Here is a 26,169-nt window from a genome sequence, read left to right on the forward strand (position 1 = left end):
ATGCCAAAAGCTCTATTTATAATCCTATCAACCTGTGATGTCGTTTTTGAGGAGTTGTGGATTTTTATTCCCAGATCTCCTTATTCTACTGCACTCCTCAGTGTTCTATCATTTACTGTGTAAATCCTACCCTGGTTTTGTCCTGCCAAAGTGCAGCACCTCACATTTATCTGCATTAAGTTCCACCTGCCTTCTTTCAGCCCATTTTCTTAGCTAGTCCAGGTCACACTGCAAGCCCTGATTGACTTCTTCTGTCTACTACACCATTAATCTCGGTGCCATTCAGAAATTTGCTGATCAATTTTACCAAGTTATCATCTAAATAATTAATATAGAGGACAAACAACAACGAGCCCGGCACAAATCTCTGTGGCACACTATTAGTCGTAGGCCACCAGTCAGAGAGACAACCATCTACTACCACCCTCTGTCATCTCTCACTAAGCCAATGCTGTATCCAACGTGCTACGTCATCCTAAATGTTAAGGGACTTAACATTCTGGACCAGCCTCTTGGGCCTTGCTAAAGTCCATGGAGAAGGTCCATGGAGACAACATCCATGGCCTTCCTTTCATAAACCTTCTTGGTAATCTTCTTGAAAATCTCTGAGATTGGTTAGACATGACCTAACAACAAAGTAATCCGCCAATCCTTTGGCACCTTACCCATGGCAAGAACTTTATAAATATTTCTTCCAGTGCCCCTGCAATTTCTACACTAACCTTCTGTGAGTTTCCTGTCAGGCTCTGAGGATTTATCTACCCTAATTTGCCTCAAGGCAGCAAGCACCTCCTTTTCTGTAATTCGGATATGGTTCATGGCCTCACTACATTTTTGCCTCAGCTCTATAGATCCTGTATCTGTCTCCTGAGTCATCTATAGAAGCCCTCCTAATATCCTCTTTTAGCCTTCCTGATTTCTGTCTTAAATGGACTCCGTCCATTTCTTCTCCACTGCTTTGCAGCCATCTCACCTTGCTACATATACTTAAATTGTGGATAAGAAATTGAATTGTTGTTTCTTGTCAACTCAATTTACTTGGTTGTGAATTGCATAAATTATATCCTACAAATACATTGTTGAAACTTTAGGTTTGTGACTTGCCAGCTGGTTCAGTACTTCAAATGCATTGAGAATTAAGATTCAGTTCATGATTTAGAATAACAATAATAATAGAATCTCATGCCAAATTCTCTTAAGAAATATCATCTCCTGCTGTCTCACCATTCTCACACTTAACAATTTTAGATGTGAAACATCCTTGATTTCAGCTTCATAGTCTGAGTGGTGATAGAGCATTTAGCATTACATTATGAAAGGCCTAACGTGGTTTGCTGTCAACCCTCTGAGGGTGTATAATTATTCTTAAAAGTCTTTGACATTCATAGTCTTTTTAGGAAGGACATGAATCTCAAAAGACATAAATAATTTAAGATAATAAACTGAACCAAAAAGAAAGATAGTTCCTAATTTCCCCTTTCTGTCATAATTATAGCTCTAAAATCCCCATTGAAATTAACAGTATCTTTTAGTTCGGTTTCCTGAAAAAGGGAAGACATTTCAGAAGTCCTAGAACAGAAAGCCTCATCTGAACAACAGATGCAGAAGAGAATGAGAAATGGAGAAAATGGAATAGTGAAAGTGGACAGAAATTAATGCCATCTTGACTTCTACAGTAGAACTAACTTTTTTAAGATTAGAGGTGAATCACTATCATAAACACTTGGAATTTTAGGCAAGGTGGAACTCCATCCAGTAGCAGAGCATGTTAATGGATGCAGTGCATCTGTTATTCAGTAAATCCTGCATGTACTGTCATTCCCCAGTTAAATGTCTGATATTCAATTTGGAACTATTGTATAATAAGGTCATTAATGCACAGAAGGATGCCATTTGGCTTATCATATTTACATTCACATTTTGTTGATCAATCCAGTCAGCTGCATTCTTATCTTTTTCTCTTGCCCTGGAAAGTATTTTCACTCAGGGCCTAAGGAATTCCTCTTCTCTCTTTACGTTTCCTAAACCTGTCATGATTTTGTATGCCTTCATCGATACATCTCCAACTCTCATACTCTGAGGACAATCCTGACTTCCCCAATTGAATTTTGTAGCTGAAATTCCTCATTCTAAGCATATTAACAAATCTTTTCTGCATCCTCACTAGGATCTTTGCACCTTTCCTTAAGTTTGGTCACCATTATTGGATGCGATGCTCCAGTTGATGTGGGATCAGTGCTTTCTAAAGGTTCTACATAAGCTCAATACTTTTGTATTCCACTATTTACATGCAAAATCCCACACGCTTTGCCACTCTCTCAATAGCTCCAGCCTCATTAGAAGTCCCCCTTTCTCTGTATCTGCCCTTTCTTTATAACAGTGTCACTTAACCTATATTGACAAAATATATCACTTTATGACTTTCTCAATGCTAAATTTCAGTTCAGCTGTTCATTTTGTTAACTGTACTGTAGTAATTTTCTGTATTGCTCTGCACTGCTGCTGCTGCAAAAAAAAACAGATTTCCTGACATATGTTAGTGATGATGAGCCTGATTCTGATATGGCTCTCTATTGGGACTGAGAGTGGGAAGGGGGCAAGAGAGGGGAAGGGAGTAGGGGGGTGGGGGAAGCACCACAGAGACATTCTATAATGATCAATAAACCAATTGTTTGGAATCAAGTAAGTAAAGGATGGGTGTGTCTGCTGCTGCACCACCCCTTGGCCTGGCTCTCCTTCACTGCCACCTGTCCCACATCCATCCTTGCAGTGCTCCACCCTCATCATTCCCATCATCCTTTGCTCCTGTCAGATTTACAAACTCTCTCTCCGCACTACACTGACAAATACTGTACTGTTCAAAAGTCTTAGCCACTCTAGCTCTATTTTTGTACCTAAGGCTTTTCCAAACTGCAGTATACTACAGTTTTATTTTGTCATCAGCAAATATTGATAATATACCTTCCACGTTTCTCCCAATTTGATGAACCAACAAAACACTGTCCTTGTACTGTCCCCGAGGAACATTAATATTTATCACACACCAACATGGAAAACTGATTATGTTGATTTTCCTTTTTTTTAAGCCAACTTGGTGTCAATGCTGCCACTAATTGGCTATTTCCTTCTTCACTTTAGTTGGCCATCCACTAGCATGCATTTCTGTTCAATTCCTTCTGAAGCTATAACACTACCATAATCCTTCATCAAACTATCACTTCATCAAAAAAATTCAGTCCAGTTGGTCACAACGAGTTTCCTCAAGCAAAATTATCCTTGCTCTACATTATAATGTGAACTTCTCCAAGTACTTATTAACTTCACTTTTCTCATTATTATTTCTATTTGCTTCACTCTCAGTGAGGTTAAGCCAAATGTATTGTTTTTGCTTAGTGAATCTTCTAATATGTAAAGCCAAAAGACATAGATGTATGTGATATAAAAGGGAAACAAACTAAATGAGCAAAAAGTGAGGGACAAATGAAAATGAATAATGAATAAAATTAGTTCTTTCACTTCTATCAAAATATAGAATGCTAGATCTGTTCATAGCTCACAATTCAGAGTGTGTTTGAACTTTTAAAAAAGTAAAACAACAGAAACTTAGCTTTGGGAAGTGAATGACAGTTGTTGTTTTATTTTAAATGTCTTAGGCCCACCAGAGGGAGAAAATGAATGAAGAGCACAATAAGCGATTGTCAGACACGGTGGACAGATTGTTGACAGAGTCTAATGAGCGACTGCAGCTGCATTTAAAAGAACGAATGGCCGCATTAGAAGATAAGGTAAATTTTCAAATATTTTTCCCAGTATCTTTCAGTTTATCGTGCTCATGGAGTTGTACAGCACGGACACGGTCCCATCGGTCTGCAACTTCCATGCCTATCTCTTTCCCATTTACATTAATGCCATTAGCCTATATCAGCTCCTTATCCTTTTGTGCTTATTGAAGTACCTGTCTAAATGTCTCTTAAACATAGTGATTATATCTGACTCCATCACCATCTCAGGCAGTAAGTTCTGGGCGTCAATCATTCACTGTACAAAAAGCAAAGTACACCACAAATCCTATTTAAAACTCCTTCATCTCACCTTAAACCTAAACTTCTGTGTTTTTGATATCCCTACCATGAAAAAAAGATTCTAATTGTCCACACGATCTCTCTTTCTTAAAATTTTTAAATACCTCTATGAGTCATACCTCAGCCTCCATTCTGCCCTGGAAAACAGACACATCCTTTCCAATTTCTCCCCATATCTGAAGTCCTCCAATGTAGTCAACATTTTATGAACTACCTCTGCACTCTTTCTAGTGCAACCACATCTTTCCAGAATGTTCACTCACTCTCAGGTCTGTAACCTGGCCTGGCTCATTTCTCAAAATTTGATCTAATATTTTGTTTCTTCTGGTTGGACTCTGCACATACACTCAGATGCACTGAAGAAATCCTGCCCCATCTAAACTTCTTGTATTAAGGAAGTTCCAATCAGTACTGAGGAAATCCCCAATTATAATAATCCTATTGTTTCTGCACCTTTCAATAATCTGTCTATATATTTGTTCCTCTACCTCTCGGTGGCTATTGGGAGGCTAAATGGTTAAAGTCATTCCATACGCAAGGAAGATGGTTGTGATTGTAGAACAATCACCTCAACTCCAGAACATAACTGAAAGTGTTTCTCAAGACAAATATCTCCATTTGTGTAACACACACAAAATGCTGGAGGAAGGAACTTAGCAGCTCAGGCAGCATCTAGGAAAAGAGTACGGTCAACGTTTTGGGTCAAGACCCTTCTGCAGACTCGGATTTCCAGAATTTTGTGTGTGTTGCTCAGATTTCCCGCGTCTGCAGATTTCCTCTTGTTTCCTCATTTGTGTATTTGAAGGTGTTTCACAAATGATTTTCCTTCCAAGAGAAGGTGAGAACTTTGAAATATACCTCCATTACATGCCACCCACTGTTGAATATCTAGAAGCATTTACGAGATATTAGTTTGTTCAAGTAGTGGTATATGTATGTGAATATTGAGGCATCAGAAAGCTAATTGGAAAAGATTATTGATAGAGCCTGTTTGATGAGTGTTCGGTGTACCTGTATGAAGTTGTGCGAGTGTAACAGTATAATTGCTTTAAGATGATATTTATTGATGACCTTGACTAAGTCTTGAGGCTATTGATATATGATGCTGTGGGTAAAACCTTTGAAATCGTGCATTTCCTCCTCCACAGCCCCTTGCAGCATATTCTCATTACTGTATCTCAGACCTTGTGAAGGTTTCATGGGCATCTCAAAAGTATGGGACCATGTTCCTAAATTCAAGTTTTCTAAGAGCAGTGCTTGAAAGTCAGAGTGCCTGCTCATGTTTCAGGCTGCCAATAGTTTTTCAATCCAATTGCCCACATTAATTGTAGACCTTGTGCTTTTCAAATGCAGCTGGGTTTTCAATTAATGTAAGTTACTTTCAAATTGGGACTTCTGAAGTTACTCCCTATTAATGTTTAACAATGCAAAATAAAACAGCACAAAGTGCACCTCCAAATTCACTGTGTGAACTTAACAGGGACCTGTTTTATCACTTGTTAGATTTTACTTGTTAAACAATAAGATGGATTATTGGTCTCCTCATTTTCTAAATGTACCAGCAATGTCTTCTGACAATACATCATAAGTCGTTGCAAAAAAATTAGTGTATTATAATTACTGAGGTATTTATGTGCAAACCCTGTTAATGAACTCAACATGCCTATTTGGTCAAACTTGTCATATTTTAATAAAAATTTATTTTATTATTTTAGAACATACTAATACAAGAATCTGAACTTTTAAGAAAACAACTTGAAGAGTCTCTTCATGATAAGGTAACATTCTTAACTTAGTTCAGGAGAAGACCCAATATGGTGATATTTTAGGTTACATACAGTTCATATGCTAAAGGTTAGGTCTTTGGTAGCAAACTGAAGTTGATAATCCATGATGTCATTATGCATTTGATTAACTTAAGATGACCATTAATTTACAATTACATGTCAACAGTTTAAAATTAGCACTGTGTGAATTAATTTATTGCATTTAAAATGACATGTGCATGCACCAGTTTACCTTTGAAAGACATCATAGTATTATTATGGCTCTTTTTGTAACCTATTGATTAAGTTCCTCAATTTTCTATCTCATAATCATCCCAGTGATAGTTTAATTGAAATTGCAAGAATTTTTTTTTCAAAGTGGCATTCCGGCTGGTAGCAAAAACATTTTTTTATGAGAGCAGCATAGAAGCCATCAATAGGAATACATTATGACCCTTTCCAAGTTTCAGCAAATGTGATACTAGTGTCTCAATAAATGATGGTGTGGTTTAATGCACTGGTATAGCAATGATGGTTCTAAAACCAATTCTTTGTTATTTTCTTGTTGCAATTTGCACTTCACGCTATGTTATAAAAATTTTGTCTCATTAGTAAAACATGTAATTACTTTTCTTCCTAGGAACGATTAGCAGAAGAAGTAGAAAAATTTCATTCGGAGGTCCAACAAATGAAAATGCAGTCTGTTACCTTACTGGACCCAACCATGTCCAGGTAACCCAAAAGAGAAATGTCAGTTAAACGTATGTGAATGTTACTTTGAAACTGAACAGTACTTTTGATATAAATCGACTCAACTCTCTTTGCAATACTAACAGAAGAAAATAAAATTATAATGTGCATATCTATCATTTCATGTGGCTGCTCTCTAAATTTTCTTTCATTTGCACCTGAACTGGTAGGGGACTAGTATTCTAGCAGGAAGATTTGTTTATGTTGCACGGTGCGGTTTAAACTAGAGTTGTAAGAGTATGGGAACGAGAGTGCCTAAACAGTTAGTGGAGAGGTTGTGGAAGCAGATGTTGGTAAGACCACAGACAAAATCAGGAACCAAAAGTTTGAGCATGGTGCGACTAGTGTCCTAAGCTGTATATATTTCAATGTAAGAAATATTGTAGGAAAGGCTGATGAGCCAAGCGCATGGATCAACACCTGGAATTATGATGTTGTAGTCATTAGAGAGATTTGGTTGCAGGAGGGGCAGGACTGGCAGCTCAATATTCCGGAGTTTGTTTCAGATGTGACAGAGTGGGAGGGAAGGAAGAGGGGTGGTGTTATTACTCAGGGAAAATGTCACAGAAGTGCTCTGCCCTGACAGACTGGAGTTATGGGTGGAACTGTGAAATAAGAAAGCTATGACCACATTAGATCACCCAGCAGTCCCAGGGATTTAAAGGATAAAATTTATAAAGAGATCACAGGCTGTTGCAAGATACATAAGGTTTTTAAAGTAGGTGATTTCAACTTTCCACGTACTGACTGGGGATCCCATACTGTAAAAGGAATAGATGGGATAGAGTTTGTCAAATGTGTACAGGAAAGTTTCCTTCATCAGTACGTAGAAGTCCTAACGAGAGAGCATGTGATACTGGATCTGCTATTAGGGAATGAGACAGGGCAGCTGACAGAAGCTTGTGTGGGAGAACACTTTACATCCAGTGACCACAATCCCATTAGTTTCAAAGTATACGCACAAAGAAATAGGTCTGGGCTACAGGTTGAGACTCTAAATTGGTGTAAGGCAAATTTTGATGGTATCAGAAATAATCTGGCCAAGTGTGGATTGGGACAGGCTGTTTTCTGGCAAAGGTGTAATTGGAAAGTAGGAGGCTGTCAAAAACAAAATTTTGAGAGTACCAAGTTTGTATGTGGCTGTGAGAATAAAAAGTAAAGATAACAAGTATAGGGAACCTTGGTTTTCAAGAGGTATTGAGGTTCTAATTAAGAGAAAAAAGGAGGTGCATAGCAAGTTTTGGCAAATACAAACAAATGAGGTGCTTATGGAACACAAGATATGCAGGAGAACACTTAAGAAAGAAATCAGGAAGGCTAAACGAAGGCATGAAGTTACTCTAGCAGACAAGGTGAAGGAGAATCCTAAAGGATTCTACAGGTGTTAAGAGCAAAAGGATTGCAAGGAACAAAATTGGATCTCTGGAAGACCAGAATAGTAATCCATGTATGGTGCCAAAAAGAGATGGAAGAGATTTTAAGTGCAATCTTTGTATCTGTGGTTACTCAGGAGACAGATACAGAGTCTATAGAAGTAAGGCAAAGTAGCATCAATTTCATGGACCCTGTAAACAGAAATCATAACAGGTTAATAAAATGAAAACACAATTCACTGCCTATTTGTAATATATAGCATACTGATTTATAACATAGAATCCTTAAATTATAGAACTATCAATTATATTTGCTCATTTTGGTTTTTAACTAACTGGTTCCTATCACTAAGTACTGTTTGTAAGAAACAATTTAGTTAATTGTTATAGTCATTCAGCAACTTAAACGTCATGCTGAGCAGAGAACTGAGTTGCCTTCATAATAGCTGTTGCTGTCTCCCCACCCTGGGATGGTTAGCATGGGGTGAGATGATTGGTGGTGGTGGTCCTGAGGTTGTATTGACCATCAGATAAGCAGCAACAGTGGAGTGGCAGCAGAAAATAAGGGACCTTGAAATTGGGACATTAGATCTTGGTGGTTTAGGAAATCAAATGGTCAGTGGAAGGTTTGATAATTTTTGGGCACTGATCTTGGCTTACCAAGTTTTGGGGGTAGATTCTTGAATGTACAGTCTTAGAGCCTGAGCTGATTGAGTCAATTGAGGATGGAGAACTATGGAATCGAGCCCTGGGCTGAAAAGAGACTTGTGGGAAAATTGGTAAGTGGCATGCATCAGTACCAATATACAGTATGTGTAAAGGAGAATGGGTGTGGAGCAGTGAGGCTATGAAAAGTACAGCCGTATGCTTATACCATTTCTATTGGTCAAATCAGAAGAAAGTGTAGGTTGAGGAAAGGTAGAATTTAAAAATGTGTAATAATATTGAGAATCCTTCCTGGTCAAATCCTTGGTAAGAATCATCCCAATAACAAGCAGCAGTATCACTTCCATGAAAGTTTATTCCTACAGTCTTTATTTGTGTATCAGCAAGTTCTGCAAGACAAAGGGATCTGTTTCACTGAGTGTCATTGAATCTGTTCAACTGATGTGGCTATTAGGAATGTATAGATCGATCTATGTGTGAGCAATTAGATATGCTTGTGAAGCTTGCAGATTGATTAGTGTAGCTGGCCACTCAGGCTACTTGACTTTGTGATGAAGTGCCTATCTAATTAACATTGATTTACTGCTTGTTTGATACTGAAATCTGTGAAATGAGCAAACATTACATACTTATTCTTTAGAGATTAATCGGTCTGAAAAGTTAATGCTGTTTATTTCTCCAACGCTGTTGCCTGAAAGACTGCTTATTTCCAGCACTTTCTGCTTTTCAGTGTCATTTACAAAATCCTTATGCTATCTGTATTCCAATCAACAATACAATTAATTTTGTATCATGATACTTGTGCTCATTTATAGAGCCACCAAATTTAGCTTGTTTCAATTCTCAGTTAATTGTTATGGAAGTATTTGTTTAATGCATCACACTTAAAAAAAACTTAAGAAACTTGTGGAAGAACTTATCAAGACAAAAGTAGAATATAGTTGAGATTTCAAGTATTTGTATAATTTTCACTTACATATTTCATTTATAACATATTAAATATTATTAATATAGCTGTTGTAATTGATACTAACCTTTCAGCTTTAATTACAGTAAAAATAATGTTTGGAAGGGAGTGACCTCCAGTCCATACTATTATTATCTGCAGGCCTCTTTTGGATCCTTCACCTGATAAGCGGTATTCCATGGGCTCATTGATAGATAGCCAATCTGAGCATTTTAGGTCATCCAAAATACTAAGGCGATCACAGAAGGGGCATGCAATTGGCCGCAGAGAAGAACCAAAGGTTTGTATTTAATATTTGAATAAATGTATATTTATGTTATCATTAACTCTTTTGTTTAAATCTTAAATTTGTAGGATTAATAGGATTAAATACAATTAAATATATATATATATTTGACATGATGTAACAAGTTTATTTATGGTGCATGTGTCAATAATTTTTCTTCAATCAATATCATACTTTAAAAAATAATAAACATAATCTCTGGTCAGATCAGATTGTTACTGAGGTGACATCTCATCAATAACTCAAAAATACAAAACTGTTGCATAGAAAATTAGTGGAGTTTTTAAAATTTATTTTGCTGAAAGCTTAATTGGTAATTTATTTATAATTGTCTGATGCACCAACACAGTGAAAAGTTTTCGTTAGCGCACCATACAGACAGATCATACCCTGCATATGCACATGGAGATAGTACGAAAGAAAAGTAATTCAGAATGCAGAATATTGTGTTATTACAAAGAAGGTGCAATGCAGGTAGACTCTAATAAGGTGCAAAGTCCATAACAAAATAGTTTGAAGGATCAAGTGTACACTTTTATTGAATAAGAGGTTCATTCAAGAGATATAACAGGCAGGACAGAAACTGTCTTTGAAACTGGTTGTATGTGTTCTCAAGCTTTTTAATCTTCTGCTTGGGAAAATAAGAATGACATACAAATCCATTTTTACTCTAAGATCTTAATAAAACCTTAAAAGAAAATAAATGTCAGATATTTCTTTCAGAAATTATCTTTAATTTTAAACCAAGAGGATTAAATATGCAAAAGTTGGCACTGCAATTCTTTTCAATAACAATAAATGCCCTGATATTAATAGAGGTTAGATATGTACATACTTTTGCTTGGAAAACCAAGAAGACTAGTTATTTTAAATAAATTAAAAACAATTGCTGATTACCAATTTTTAAATTTACTTTCAGCCAACCAGATTGAAAGCTTAATTGACCTGACAGCAGCTGGAACCAATGAGTAGGAAGAGGAAATGAAAAAGTTGCAGCTGCTGAAAATCTGAAATAAATACATAAAATTCTCATATAATTCAGCAAGTTAGACAGCATCTAGAGAAGGAGAAACAAAGTTAACATTTAGGATTTAAGAGTGCTGAATGTTTCCATCACTTTCTGAGTTTTAGAAGAAATAGGGAGATTGGGGACTAAAGTTTGGGCTAAGAGCCTCAATACTTAGAAAGCTGTAACACATAGTTGGAGTATTGAGAGAGATCAGGGATAGCAAGAACCAATATATACTAAGACCAGAGGATTTGATTGAAAATGGATGAGGGTACAGGAACGCTTAGGTTTAGGGGAGATATTGATGGTGAGGCCTGAGAGAGTGGGTTGAGGTAGAGTTATCAATATTTGATGGAAATGTTGGGTTTGAATTGGAAGACTAATATGCAGTTTAAAGAGATCAAGGAGCAGAGAAAATTAACAACATTAATGTAGACTAATGTTGTAGGAGGAGGGCAAGAAATCATATGGGAGCTCAAGGTTGAAGAAGAACAGTGAGGTGGTCATGGGGATTTGGGGAACATGGAGAAAATCTTTGGTGCCCCATGATTAATGAGGCAGGGACATGGATGGATGGAGGGAGGGGGCTGACTAGAGCCTTCAGCAGGCATGTTTGGGAACATTTGGAGTATTCCAAATTTCAAACAAGTTCTCTTCGAACTTGCACGGAAACCCAGTCATATTCACTACCAAGAAGCAGTGCTGCAACAGTATTTACCTAATCCATATTGCTCTTCTCTATTCCAAGAAAACATAAGTTCAGCTTTAAAGTTTAAGTATTTAAGACATGAATAATTGTTAAGCTACTTAAATAAAGGATCCAGTTTCTGAAAGTAGGTCCCTCCAAGCTTTGCCCTATCTCTATTATAACTGCAAGTGACTGTTTAGAAGTGAGTTGAGTCTGGATTTGAGTCTATTTACATACATTCCTAACACCTAATCCCACTGATCTGGAGGGAAAATTCCTTTCAATTTTTGCACTGAAAATGAAAATCTGTGTAAGTAATATTTGACTTCAGTATATGAAAAATAGCAGTTCTGAACTCAGTGGATTTTAAATGTATCAAGAATGTACATATTTGAAAATTCAGATTTTAATGGATCTAAGTTTGTGACTTTAGAAAGATACAAATGATAATATAGAGAAATTAAAATCAAACAAAAAGAAATAACATTTTATCGCTTCCCATTTGGTTTCAAACCACCAGAGAAATTAAAACGATGACATGGGAAGTTATGAAATATGAGGTTCATCTCTCATAACTTAAGCAGAAGATCTGCATTCCTCCAAGATTCTTGTAGACCTTTCATTGAAATCATAATAAATGATTAAAGCAATCAGCCTAAAAAAGTTAACCTTTCCTTTGCATTTCAGATGCAGGCAGCCAGTGACAAAGAATGGAGCAGAACTCAGCAGATTGGTATGCTGAGCAGCCACCAGTTTGAAAGTGACACTGAAATGTCTGATATTGATGATGATGACAGAGAAACAATATTTAGTTCCATGGATCTTCTTTCACCAAGTGGGCACTCTGATGCTCAGACACTTGCCATGATGTTACAGGAGCAGCTTGATGCTATTAACAATGAAATAAGGTGGATTCTGTTCTTTTGTCTTTGTCATATTGTGTTTCAAAATGACTTATGTAAGGGATTTAAAATATATTTAGCAGATGAGTTAAGAGATAGTAAGTATGTTGTAATTTAGATAAATATAGGATGGTGAAAGTCACTGACAGTAAGCATGCAGGTACAGCAGGCAGTGAAGAAAGCTAATGGCATGCTGGCCTTCATAACAAGGGGAATTGAGTATAGGAGCAAAGAGGTCCTTCAGCAGTTGTACAGGGCCCTGGTGAGACCACACCTGGAGTACTGTGTGCAGTTTTGGTCTCCAAATTTGAGGAAGGACATTCTAGCTATTGAGGGAGTGCAGCATAGGTTCACGAGGTTAATTCCTGGGATGGAGAGACTGTTATATGTCGAAAGATTGGAGCGACTGGGGTTGTGTACACTGGAATTTAGAAGGATGAGAGGGGATCTGATTGAAACATACAAGATTATTAAGGGATTGGACACGCTAGAGGCAGGAAACATGTTCCCGATGTTGGGGGAGTCCAGAACCAGAGGCCACAGTTTAAGAATAAGGGGTAGACAATTTAGAACGGAGTTGAGGAGAAACTTCTTCACACAGGGGGTTGTGGTTCTGTGGAATGCTCTGCCTCAGAAGGCAGTGGAGGCCAATTCTCTAGATTCTTTCAAAAAAGAGTTAGATAGAGCTCTTAAAGATAGCGGAGTGAAGGGATATGGGGAGAAGGCAGGAAAAGGGTACTGATTGTGGATGATCAGCCATGATCATAGTGAATGGTGGTGCTGGCTGGAAGGGCTGAATGGCCTACTCCTGCACCTATTGTCTATTGTTTAGTGTATGGGGAAACAGGCAACTGCACAAATTTGTATGATGTGAAAGCAGCCTATTCTCAACTAAATCCTTGCCAGCAATTGACCTCACAATCTTTAATAAGGGGATTTGAGTGGTGGAATGCATTTACAAAATTAGAAATCAAAAGATTGGTTTAACTTTGAACTTTTGATGTGTTCTGGTACATGGTACTCAGTTAGATTATTATATAGTTCAATAATGTTAAAGATGCATTGAAAAGAATATCGAAGAGCGTTGCCTGACTATTGAGTATTCAAAATCAGAATAGGGTTTATTGTTATTGACATAAGCTGCTAAATTTGTTGTTTTGTGGCAGCATACAGTGCAGGAATAATGGATTAGCATAAATTACGATAAAAATAAATGAATAGTACAAAAGAGGAATCACTTGATAGTGCTCATGGACCATTCAGAAATGTGATGGCAAAAGGGAAGACGCTGTTCCTACCTCCTCATGTCATGGATAATGAGGGTTCTTATTGATGGAAGCTACCTTCTTGAGGCACTGCCTTTGGAAGATGTCCTTGATGGTGTAGAGGGTTGTGCTGGCTCAGCCTACAATCTTCTGAAGCCTCTTGTAATTCTGTGCATTGCCGCCTCCATACCAAAAAGTGATGCAACCAGTCAGAATGCTCTTCAAGGTACATCTGTAGAAATTTGATAGTCTAATTTCTTGCTCTTGCTGTCACTGATTGCAATGTTATTATTGCAACACCTCTAGACCAGCCATTCCCTTTGCACTCCCATATGCATCCTCGTCACCATCTGAGATTTTGCCAACTACAATGATTTCCAATATCATACATTGTTTGGGTATATTTGTTTCATAGTTTCCTCCATCAGTGTGTAGAAATCTCTTTGGGTAAAGATTCATGAGCATCACCCAAACCAGTTTTTCAAGAGGTGTGGGATGGCCGTAAAGCTAAGCATTTATTGTTCATCTCATCTGTACTTGAGTAATGTAGAGGCACTGGTGCTGTTTATGTGATAAGCAGTTACGTACATCTCTAGACCATTTCAGAGATTGTTTATGAGTCAAGCATATTTTTCACTAATGCAGTTACCTTGAGTAAAAATTGCATAAGAACAACAGATTTTCTTCCCTATAGTTATTAGATCAATACATTCAAGATTGTTCTTTCTTTCTATATCATGATTCAAGATTTTACACATTTACTTGAATAATGGTTTGCTGCCTCTGAATGAATTAAAAATATCCTGTAGTGTGATAGAACTGAAATGCATGACTATCTTAAAACTACTTTGCATTTTTCAGGTTGATCCAGGAAGAGAAAGAATCAACTGAACTTCGTGCTGAGGAAATAGAAAATCGAGTGGGTAGTGTTAGCCTTGAAGGTCTAAATTTGGCTAGAATGCATCCAGGGAGATCTATTACGGGCTCTGTTACTGCTTCGTCACTAGCTAGTTCCTCTCCTCCTATTAGTGGACATTCAACACCCAAATTCAGAGCACGTAGCCCTGCCCGGGACATGGATCGCATGGGCATCATGACTCTGGTAAGTTTATGAGTGAACTGCAATGGTTTATTTGTGAATTTTCTTGAGGTTGCATACTGTGAAATTTTTAAAAATGAATTATTGATATGGGTACAGAGCAAACAAAAGTTAAATCTTTTGAATTTCAAATAATTGGATCATAGCATAGGATGATCATCATAGTTCAAGACTAACATAAAAACTTGCATGATATTTTTGAATGGGAAGTTTGAGAGTCTAGGTTTGAAAGCATGTTCAAAGCATTAGGTGTAAACATCTGTTTGGTTTGTGATGTACGACACATAGTAAACTTATATTCAGAGTCAAATTGTAAATGCTTACAATGAAAATCTGCAGATCCTGCTTAATTTTGTCCCTTTATTCTTTTGCAAAATCAGCCTAGTGATCTAAGGAAACATCGGAGAAAGGTAATTGTATTAATTGCACTCCATGGAAGTACTATATATTAAGATAAATATATTTCAAAAAAAACTTCAGTGTGTAAATTTATATAAAATCATTTTTTCAATTTGAAATCTATTGTAATCTTCTGTCGTTATTCAGAAAGTAAGCAAATACTAGTTATTGCATTTTATATTATGTGGCAATATATATTTACCAAGTAATATTAGGGCTGCAATGTTTTCAGACATAGAAAAATCAACACTCTTCTTTTTGCTCTTTAGATTGCCGCCGTGCAGGAAGATAGTCGCGAAGACAAAGCCACAATAAAATGTGAAACATCACCTCCATCATCACCAAGGCCACTCAGAATGACACACACCCTCCCATCCTACCATGATGATGTGCGAAGGTGAGTATGCCACTGTAGGGATCGATTCCTAGTAGTTCCTTCAGAGATACATTATTCAATATACTGTATATACATATTGTACTTCCAAAATCTATCAGTTTATCAATAAATTTCACATAAGGATAGATGTATTACAAATTAATATTATTTTAAAGTGCTGTCGTTCCTGTGAGAGAAAAGTTTCAGAGGATAATACTTAAAGAGAAATTTATTCTGAGAATGAAGTTATTTGAGACCATTCTGTGACTCATTTTTTCATCTTCTGCTGTACTTGCGCCCATAAGATAGATTTAGAAAATTAGCTAATCTTTGAAAATTATTTCACTTCACAAATGTTTTAATTTCTTTAGGTAGTGGAAATTTATGAAATGAAATTTTAATGGCATCATCACTTTCATTTATTAGCAGTTTCATTTGGTACCCAATAATTGAAGTGTTGAAATAGTGGCAGTAGTAAAGGTTTATTTCTTAGATGTTAAATGAAGAAAAAAAGTTTGTAAAATGCCAACTTGTATCCTGAGTATGTTGTCTAGTTGCACTCTGGGCTGGTATGGAAACATCAATGCTCTTGTACAGAGAATATTCCAAAAAATAGTGGATGTGGCCCAGACCATAATGGGTAAAGCCCTCTCCACCATTGAGCACATCTACATGGAGCAATATTGCAGGAAAGCAGCAACCATAATCAAGGACCCCACCACCCAAAATATGCTCCCTTCTCGCTGCTGCCATCAGGAAAAATGGACAGGAGTTTCAGGTCCCACGTGACCAGGTTCAGGAACAGTTATTACCCCTCAACCATCATGCTGTTTAACCAGAGGGGATAACTTCAATCACCACATCACTGAACTATTCCCATAACTTATAGGGCTCACTTTCAAGGTCTCTTCATCTCATTTTCGTTGATATTTATTGCTTCCTTATTTATTATTATTATCATTTTTTTTTCTTTTCTATTTGCAGAATTTGTTGTCTTTCATACATTGATTGTTTGTCCATCCTGTTTTGGTGTGGTCTTTGATTGATTCTATTGTGTTTCTTAGACTTACTGTGTATGCCTGCAAGAAAATGAATCTCAGAGTTGTATATGATGACATATATGTACTTTGATAAATTTACTTTGATCATTCACAGTTTTTCAGCATCGATAGAAGCAGAAATGGGCAACTACAGTAGTACAAGTAGCCAGGACTCACTCCATAAGGCACAAAAGAAAAAAGGAATCAAATCCTCAATTGGACGTTTATTTGGCAAGAGAGAGAAAGGACGTCTAGGACATCTTGCCAAAGATCACTTAGCATCAGTTCAAGGTCAGTGATCTGTTTATCAAAGGCTCTATTGGATTTGAAGATTTCTTATTTTATGAAGTGACCATATTTGTGTACATATTTTGTTTACTGCTTACATTATTTTCTTAGAAAAACATTTGTTTCTAGAAAGAAAAATATTGTCTAGTTCACTATCCCAGTTTAACAAAACAAGTTTGTTTTCTTTTCAGTTTTTGAATGGTATTAGCTTCATTAAGTGAACTTATTTTCATGTTACATTTCATAAAATAAAATAGAAAATACTGTAGCCTTCATCCTGGAAGTCGTCTACTTATCATCACTGATTAACAGAGATAAAGTTGCTCGTCCTCACTTACCATCCCATGAGCCTCTGCATCCAGCTCATCATTCTCCTTAACCTTGCCATCTTCAATGGGACCCTACCACCAAACACATCTTTACCTCACCCCTACTCTCCACTCCCCACAAGGGTTGCTTCCTACTTGATTTCTTTGTCTATTTTCCCTCCCCACTAATCTCCCTCCTGGCACACATCCCTGCAAGCGACAGAAATGCTACACCTGCCCATTCACCTCCTGCCTTATCTTCATTCAGGGCCTCAAACAGTCCTTTCAGGTGAGGTAATATTTCACATGCAAATCTTTTGGTGTCATCTACTGTATCTGATACTTCTAGTGCAGCCTCCTCTACACTGGTGAGATCCGACATAAATTTGGGACCGCTTCGTTGAGTACCTTCACTCCATTCAAAAAAGCAGGATTTCCTGGTGGCCAACCACCTTAATTCCAATCCATGGCTTTGTCTTCTACCACTATCAGGTTGGAGGAGCAACACCTGATATTATGTCTTGGTAGCCCCCAACCTGATGGCATGAACATCAATTTCCCTAACTTCTGGTAATTTTCCTCTCCCCTTTCTTTCTCTGACCTCTTACCTCTTACCTCTTCTCCTCACCTGCCTATCACCGCACCCCGCCACCCCAGTTGCACTCCTTCTTTCCTTTCTCCCATGGTCCACTCTCCTCTCCTCTTAGATTTCTTTCAATATTTATTTATTGACATGCACATATAGCCCCTTTGGTCCTTTGAGCCGCACCATCCCGCAATCCCCAACTTAATTATGGAACAATTTACAATGACCAATTGACCTATTGACCAGTACATCTTTGGAATGTGGGAAGAAACCAGAGCACCCAGAGGAAACCCACGTGATTTTGTGGAGAATGTATAAACTCCTTACAGGCAGCAGTGGGAATTGAACCTGGGTTCCAAGTACTGTAAAGTGTTGTGCTAACCACTATGTTACTATGCCACCCTACTACTTCTTCTCCAGCCCTTTATCTATTCCACCTTTCACCTCTCAGCTTCTTATTTCTGCCCCCTCCCCCACCCATCTGATTACACTTATTATCTTCTAGTTGTACTTCTTCCTTGTCCCCTTCCCCCCACCTTCTTATTCTGGCATCTTACCCCTTGCTTTCCAGCCCTGATGATGGGTCTCAGCCCGAAAAATCATCTATTTGTTCAGTCCCATAGATGCTACCTGACCTGTTGAGTTCCTCCAATATTTTGTCTCTGTTGCTCGGGATTTCTAGGATCTGCAGAATTGTTTGTGTTTATGTTCTCTTACACTCCTCTGCTTTATAATTGAGTTTCATCAGGTGTTTCTGCTTAAATGAAAACCATAAAAACTGCGGGTGATAGAAATCAGTTCAACTTTCTGCTTAACTAACACTTTACATCCCCATTTTATTTTCACGTTATTAAATCTATACTTGGTGTTCTGCAGTCCATGATCGATGGTCCTTTTTGCCAGCCCAGTGGCATTTATGTACTGTATATAGCTGCGGTTAGTACCTCTGTTTTCTTCTGTATAACTTTATCAGCAGAATTAGTTCCATGGTATCAAGATGGAAACGTATCCACCTTCAAATAATATTTGCTTACAATTAGATAATTTTGCCTACTTTTGTACCATTTATTAGTTATTCTGACCTTGCACATTTCCATTCTAATTTCTATGAATTAATCCAAAATATTTAACGTCATGCATTCAAACCTGTGTTGAAGACCCTTTATAGATTCTTTTACCACTTTATGCTTGTAAAAACCTTTTTAGATTTTCTATGAATTTATTTTGAATATTATTAACTTTGTCTAACAGCTACCTGTCTTCTAAGCTTCAGTATTGTTTCAATACCTCTCTTTACAGATCTTCATCCTTTGAGCTAGCCACTTTTGTTTTATTGGGACATATTTATTTTGTGTTTAATTTATCTCATAACTATTTTCCAATTTGTTTATTAATTTGTAGTGCCAATTTTTCTCCCAAATCAAAACTGCAGGTGATGGAAATACATACCAAAACTCTTCATTTGCAATCTAACAAGTTATTCAAAATCTTGTTTATTTGCCTGAGCAGTATCTTTTAATTCCAATCCATTCTTCATTAATAATTAGTCTCTGTCATTTAGCCTCTGACATTATTCCAACAAAGGGTGAAAAAACTATTTCTCAGTTTTTGAACTAGGTACCTTACAGTCTTCCAGGTACAATACTGAGTTCAGAAATTTCAGATGATCAGCACAACCAACCTTTATATACTAACGAAGGGTCTCGGCCCGATACGTCAACTGTACCTCTTCCTATAGATGCTGCCTGGCCTGCTGCGTTCACCAGCAATTTTTATGTGTGTTGCTCCAACCTTTATATTTCCTGTTTTCAACATCCACAATTTTTATCATGTTTATTTTTAGATAACTTAAGGTAATTCTCCTTCTTCTGATTTTCTTAACTACTTATCATTGTGTCTTATTTTTTCAAACTTACAAATGAACATGTGGTTCCATAACTTGGTTCAGTAGCACTTGTTATTTTGGCCCAATAGTGCTCATTTCCTTTGAAACGTGTAGGTGAATTGCAAGTGAAGATTGTGGTATGTATTGCCCCATTTAGCAAATTTATTGGCATTGTTTTGGACATAGGCAGAGTGGGTATATTCTGAACTCTAACCTCCATATTACTTGATGCCACTGCAGTGAAATTACAGCTGATCCATGAATAGACACATTTAATAAACCTAATATATAGCAGCAGAGCTAACCAATCCAGGTGCACAACTTAAAGGAATACTCACCAAATTGCTAGCTGGTGACATGCTAATCTGCTAGAGGAACTCAGTGGTCAAACATCATCTATGGGAGGAAATGAATTGGCTGATGCATGGTTTTAACTCAAAACATCAACAATCCTATCGCCCCTCCCTCCTAATCCCCACAGATGCTGCTCAACCTGCTGTGTTTCTCAAGCAGTCTGCTTGTTTTAGTGTAGAGAAGCATGGGAATTGCCACTATAGAAGTGCAAAAATGTCCAAAATTTACAGATTTTCATGTTTGAGGTTTGGATTCTATCATTAGGATCCCGTTTTCCTGCCAGACATGGATATGCAAGTAACCTTTCCTCTGGACTTTCATTTCTACAGAAACAACAGGAAATTGGCTTGCAAAGCAGGTAATGTGCTAGAAAGAGGAAATACCTCGTCATGAAGCATTAGCAAATAAATTCCAAGAGAGGGAATAATGTTAATCTTAATTTATGTCATTTTCATCTTTAACCTTTTCCCTCTGAAAACCTATACAAAATATGAATGCCTGCCATGTTTTAGATAAATTAAAGGAATGCTACAAAACGTAGGCAAGGGATTATATTTATAGCATTTTTCCTATTTATTTCTCAATATATTTTTGCCCTGTTCACATGAAAACTGAAGGGCAAATTCAGAGTCCCCTGTTAAGTATTGTCATCTGGGATTTGCAAAACTAGTGGAGTAAGATTCTCAGTGAGGGTCCCACTATTACTATCATTTGTCAGAAATAAGACACGTACGTGGCTGCATATGAATTCTGCAATATAAAGCAGAACAGGGAAAATCAAATCAGCTTGAAGTTACCCTGCTAAAATATTTATACAAAACAAGGTCTTTTTCAAAACTCTTTCCAGTTTTATTTCCATGGGGAAATACATTTCAGTCCTGAATCTCTGGAGAACCTTTCATCTGGTCTGTATTTGCATTATAGTTATCTCGCTTAAATGCAAGTTAACAAGCATTTAAAGGCAGATTTTGAAACTTAATTGCAGCCCTTATAATGACAAACAAAAATAAATTGAAGTAGAAGTAGTAGTAGAGCTACTAGGACTTGATGTTTCAATCTCTATGGTAAGTCGGCACTCTCGATGTTGGCAGTGGGCTTGGAGTGGTGACAAGGAGGGAGTGTAGGTACGTCATCGGGGTCATCAGGTGGGCATCCTCCTTCTTTGACGTTTCCTTGATAAGCTCACGACGTCTCCAGAGGGCTCAACGGTGCTACCTGGCGTCCCAGATACACCCCGCTCAGTTCCATATCCTCCTGTCTTCATCTTGCAGCCCAGTTGTTGTCTTTTCTTTTAATCCAAATCCAGTTGCTGCTTTCTTCTGCTGCATTTGACAAGGACTTGATTGCTTGTTGGAGGGAGTGACCCCTCACCCCCATCTTCTTCAATAGACTGGTCGTAGATGTAGCAACGAATCCCCTGCATCCCACTTCTGCAGGGAAAATCTTGGCCTTCCAGCCATTCTGGGCAGCTTTAGTTGCCAGTTCAGAGTACTTGGTCTTTTTCCTCTCATAAGCTTCTTCGACACCATCTTCCCATGGGACTGTCAATTCCACAACATATGTCAGCTTGGTTGTTGTGGACCACAGGACCATGTCTGGCCGGAGTGTTGTAGCCGCAATGTCTGGGGGAAACACAAGCTTTTTTCCTAAGTCCACGTCCATTTTCCAATCCCGAGCAACCTGCAGAATGCTTACATCTTTTGATGTTAAATGGTGCTCTGGCATGTCCAAATTACTTCTGTATTATTGCAAAGTATATTGTTAATTCTGTTAATTTTACGCTGAATTGCACTTGCTTTCAGCAGGTATTTTTGACGCAGAAATCGGTAACCAAGATTCCCTTGGATTGGGCAAATTAGGAACACAAGCAGAAAAAGACAGAAGATTGAAGAAAAAGTAAGTATTAACCAATAGAAAAATCCTTATTTATTAATAAAAAGGTGTCCAAGTATAAAAAATGTGAACATAAAAAGGAATTGTATGGAATATGAACTAGGTGTTAATTTTCTTTTTGCTACTTTGTGCTAATAACTGAAGTCTAATTTCATACTTGGCATCTTATTTACATTAATAATTTAAGGTTAGAGCCTTAACTGTGGTAACAGACTCTTGGTAAATAAATGAAAATGTCCATTTCAAAGTATTTGTTATATTTTATAGACATGAATTATTGGAAGAAGCTCGGAGGAAAGGTTTGCCATTTGCTCAGTGGGATGGACCAACAGTAGTAGCATGGCTTGAGGTAGAATAGTTTTATCATTTTTAAATTTCTGAATGTAAACAAATAACTTGTCACTTCTAAGGAACAAAATAGTGCCCTGAGTTGAACAACAACTCAGTCAATTTAAACAATGCTTTACTTCTCATTATTCAAGTTTATTTTTTCAACAGGGGTAATTTTATAGACTTGTTTCACCAGCAAGAAGTAGTGCTTGTCAGGAGCACAAATAAATGAGTAATATATACCTTGTAGTTGTATTTTAATGTGAAATGACAAAACTATCACTCAAGCTCTCAAAATACAGTCTGCACTGGTAATATTTCATTCTAAAAATATGCATTAGTGTACAGAATATGATGGATCATACCAGATTGGTGCACATGTACAGAGCCAATGCCCATGGACCCCCATTCCAACTTCTTCCTAGGCCGGATGAAGGGTTGGGTTTTGGATGTAGAGCATTTACCAAAATGGACTTCCATCTCCGAGCTCCAGCACTGCCCCACCTCCATTTCTCTCCTCTCAAATCTTCTCCTGTTCTATTTCCTGGCCTCCATTGCATTTTTCAATCTCCCTTTCCCTCTCGATCCAAATTCCAGTATCTGCAGTCTTTTGTATCATCAAGTATTTTTAAATAGTGAGAATTTGAAAAATCTTGGCATTCAGAGATACTTAGATGTCTTATATATGATTCATTGAAAGTTAACATGCAGTTACAACAATCATTTAAGAATGAAAGTAGGATTTGGAGGATTTGAGTACAAAAGTACAGAATTCTTGCTCTAACTATACACATTTCTGAACATTGCGTACACATCTGGTCTTCCTACCTAGGGAAAGATTTACTTGTACTTGATAAAGTGCAAAACAGGCTCATCGGATTGATTACTGGGATGATTGTTCTATCATATGAGGAGAATTTAGATAAGCTGGACCTTGACTCTACTAAGGTTAGAAATGCAAAATATGAGCTTATTTAAATTACAAAGTTCCCTTGGGGCTTAACAGATGCACAGATAAACTCTTAGTTAGGCATTATGTACTCAAAATAAGGGGTCAGCTATTCACAAATGTGAAGTAATTCACCTAGAGGCTTGCAAATCTTATAAATTTTCTACCCACAAGATCAGTGGAAGCTTATTTGCAAGTATGCTCAAGTCCGGAATCAATAGGTATTTGCATTTTAGGACAATTATGGGAAAATGGTACTGAGGTAAAAGATCAACTATGATTATTATTGAATGGTGGAGCCTACAAGAGGGCCAGGTTGTCTGCTCCTATTTTTTATGATCTTTTAACAAAAAATAAATTTGATCTTTATGAAGTATCAAATGTGTTACATAACTTACTTGAATGTAATTATTAAGTGGTTGCTTCCATTTTCAAAATGATACCCATATCTTTTTTTTATGTGCACAATTAATTATAAATTAACAACCTTGTTAATTGAGATTTATGCTTTTGCCGTGTACAGCTTTGGCTAGGAATGCCTGCTTGGTACGTTGCCGCTTGTCGGGCAAATGTGAAGAGTGGTGCCATTATGTCTGCCTTATCTGATACTGAGATTCAAAGGGAAATAGGAATCAGCAATCCTCTTCATCGTTTAAAACTCAGACTGGCAATTCAAGAAATGGTATCATTAACAAGTCCATCAGCACCTCCAACATCCAGGACAGTGAGTATCATTTATCTTTAACCTTATTTTCAGACTTGCATGGTGAAGGTATGTATAGAGCAACAGATAGCAGGCAATGAATTACCAACATGTAATGCAATTGAAGTATTCAATTGACATAAATTTAACTCTGTGAGTGAAGCATTAGTAATTTGAGGATCATCTAAATGTTATGATTGGATTAAGTTGCTGAAATTACTCTAAAATCGCTCTAAAGTATACTTTGCCTTTTAGCTATTTCTTATGTATTTTTATGTACTGTAATTATAAGTGCATTGGTTTCAGCACAAATAAGATAAACTGGCAACTATACACAACAAAATACATGTTCAGTATTTGTTGGTATAACTAGTAAGAATATTGTGTATCAAGTAAAATCCATTTTATTAACTATATGACACTTTTGAGATCAATTCTATTTAGAATGCTGCTAATTTAAATAGATTACAGTGCATTTTGAATATGTTAATTGAAAAAATATAATATGCTGTCAGTCATAGTCCTCTGAATCCCTAAACCATCTCTTGTATTATAAATTGTAACTAATTATCCTTCCTGGTTTTTGCTGATGGTATAACTGTTGTTTCTAATGATGTTTATATTATGTATGTTTACCTGCTGTTGCATCATTTTTGGTCTGTTGTTCCAGTTGTAATAATGCATGCATGATTTTACCACAGTTGGCATGTTGTAGCATTCGGCAATTTTTTTTTGTGCCTAAACAAGTACAGGCACAGCAAATTTGCAATATGCCCGCATCTAATCATTTATTAATCTCTAATTTTAATAAGTCCTATTGCTTACGTGTGTTTGTAATTTGTTTTTATGTAAATTCAATTAAATTTGTTTGTTTTTATATGTATTCTCAATAAGGTCAAGAATAGAAAGTCTTACTAGTACTAGTGTATGAATTCTGAATACAGTTTATTGATGTAAATGACTAACCATACAATAAACCAGCAGGGGAATTTCAAATTAAATTAGCTATTTTTCAAAAATAATAAGGAAAGTTTATCAGTATATGTTGCATCTCCTTATCACAGCTATCCTATATTAGAATCTGTCACCTGTTCCAACTGGAAAGACTTGTATTTATAAAGCATATTTAGCATAGCAAAATATCAAATAAGGTTTAATACGAAGCCACATAAAAAGATAGTAGAGATGGTCAGAGATTAGATTTTGTGAAGTCTCTTAAAAGAGAGAGTGAAAGAGAATCAGAAAGTTTCTAAACTTCGAGCCTTGTTATCAGAAAGCCAGCAAGCATAGCTGCCTGTTATGAAGCAATAATCATAAGCCATATTTTGAGGAACTTGGATATCTCAGAAAGTTTAAGATTACAGATTTGGGAAAGGCTAAGACCATAGGTGAGAATATCAAAATTGTGCTGTTACTCAGCAGGGAATCGGTGTTATTACAGAGTAATAGGACTTGTGAGCTAGGACAGAGCTACAGAGTTTTGGATGATTTCAGGTTAGACTGATGGAAGGCATCAGAAGAGTACTGAAATTATTAACTATGATGAGATGACAGGAAGATGATAGTAACTCAAATAACCACATGTTACTGTAGTACAAAGTATTCACTGTAAATATAAAGAAACATGATGGAATCAACTTTAAAAACTGCATACAACAAAGATAGACAAACAACCAATGTACAAAAGGAAACAAATTGAGCAAATACCAAAAGAAAAAATAAATAAATAAACAAATAATATTGAGAACATGAGTTGCAAGGTTCTTGAAAATGAGTCCATAGTTTGTGGAATCAGTTCAGTTTTGGGGCAAGTGAAGTTATCCGCTCTAGTGCAAGAGTCTGATGGCTGAGAGGTAGTAAGAGAAACAACTCTTACCTAATCAAAGAACTGGTCCCACTGCAAATTGCCTGTCACCATAATACGTCTACAGCAGATGCAATCTCACTGGTTTTCCACTCGGCTTTGGATACCATGGACAATAACAATACTCACCTCAGGTGGTTATTTATTGATTATAGCTCAGCGGTCAACACAATCGTACCCTGAGTTCTAATCAACAAGCTGCAAAACCTGGGCCATTGTACCTCTCTTCACAACTGGATACTTGACATCTTCATCAGGAGACTAGAGTCAGTGTGGATCAAAAATAACAACTCCTCACTGACAGTCGACACTGGTACACCTCAAGGTTGTGTGCTTAGTCC

At 37.0% G+C, this 26,169-nt stretch overlaps 1 protein-coding gene across 8 annotated transcripts in view; it reads left to right on the forward strand.

Moving 5' to 3' along the window:
- ppfia2 (PTPRF interacting protein alpha 2) overlaps positions 1-26,169 on the forward strand; it is a 352,206-nt gene that overhangs the window by 259,357 nt on the left and 66,680 nt on the right. For 5 of the 8 annotated variants that reach the window (XM_063057742.1, XM_063057744.1, XM_063057746.1 and 2 more), the window contains 12 exons: positions 3,654-3,785; positions 5,798-5,860; positions 6,489-6,580; positions 9,746-9,884; positions 12,275-12,495; positions 14,616-14,856; positions 15,234-15,263; positions 15,522-15,649; positions 16,784-16,959; positions 21,892-21,985; positions 22,250-22,331; positions 23,785-23,985. In XM_063057742.1, coding sequence (XP_062913812.1) covers positions 3,654-3,785; positions 5,798-5,860; positions 6,489-6,580; positions 9,746-9,884; positions 12,275-12,495; positions 14,616-14,856; positions 15,234-15,263; positions 15,522-15,649; positions 16,784-16,959; positions 21,892-21,985; positions 22,250-22,331; positions 23,785-23,985 — 1,599 coding nt within the window. The remainder of the gene's footprint in view (positions 1-3,653; positions 3,786-5,797; positions 5,861-6,488; positions 6,581-9,745; positions 9,885-12,274; positions 12,496-14,615; positions 14,857-15,233; positions 15,264-15,521; positions 15,650-16,783; positions 16,960-21,891; positions 21,986-22,249; positions 22,332-23,784; positions 23,986-26,169) is intronic. The other 3 variants (XM_063057743.1, XM_063057749.1, XM_063057750.1) reach the window with 1 other exon arrangement.

The sequence above is a fragment of the Mobula hypostoma genome, chromosome 9 (genome assembly GCF_963921235.1).
Source record: "Mobula hypostoma chromosome 9, sMobHyp1.1, whole genome shotgun sequence".
In the NCBI taxonomy this organism is placed as follows: domain Eukaryota; kingdom Metazoa; phylum Chordata; class Chondrichthyes; order Myliobatiformes; family Myliobatidae; genus Mobula; species Mobula hypostoma.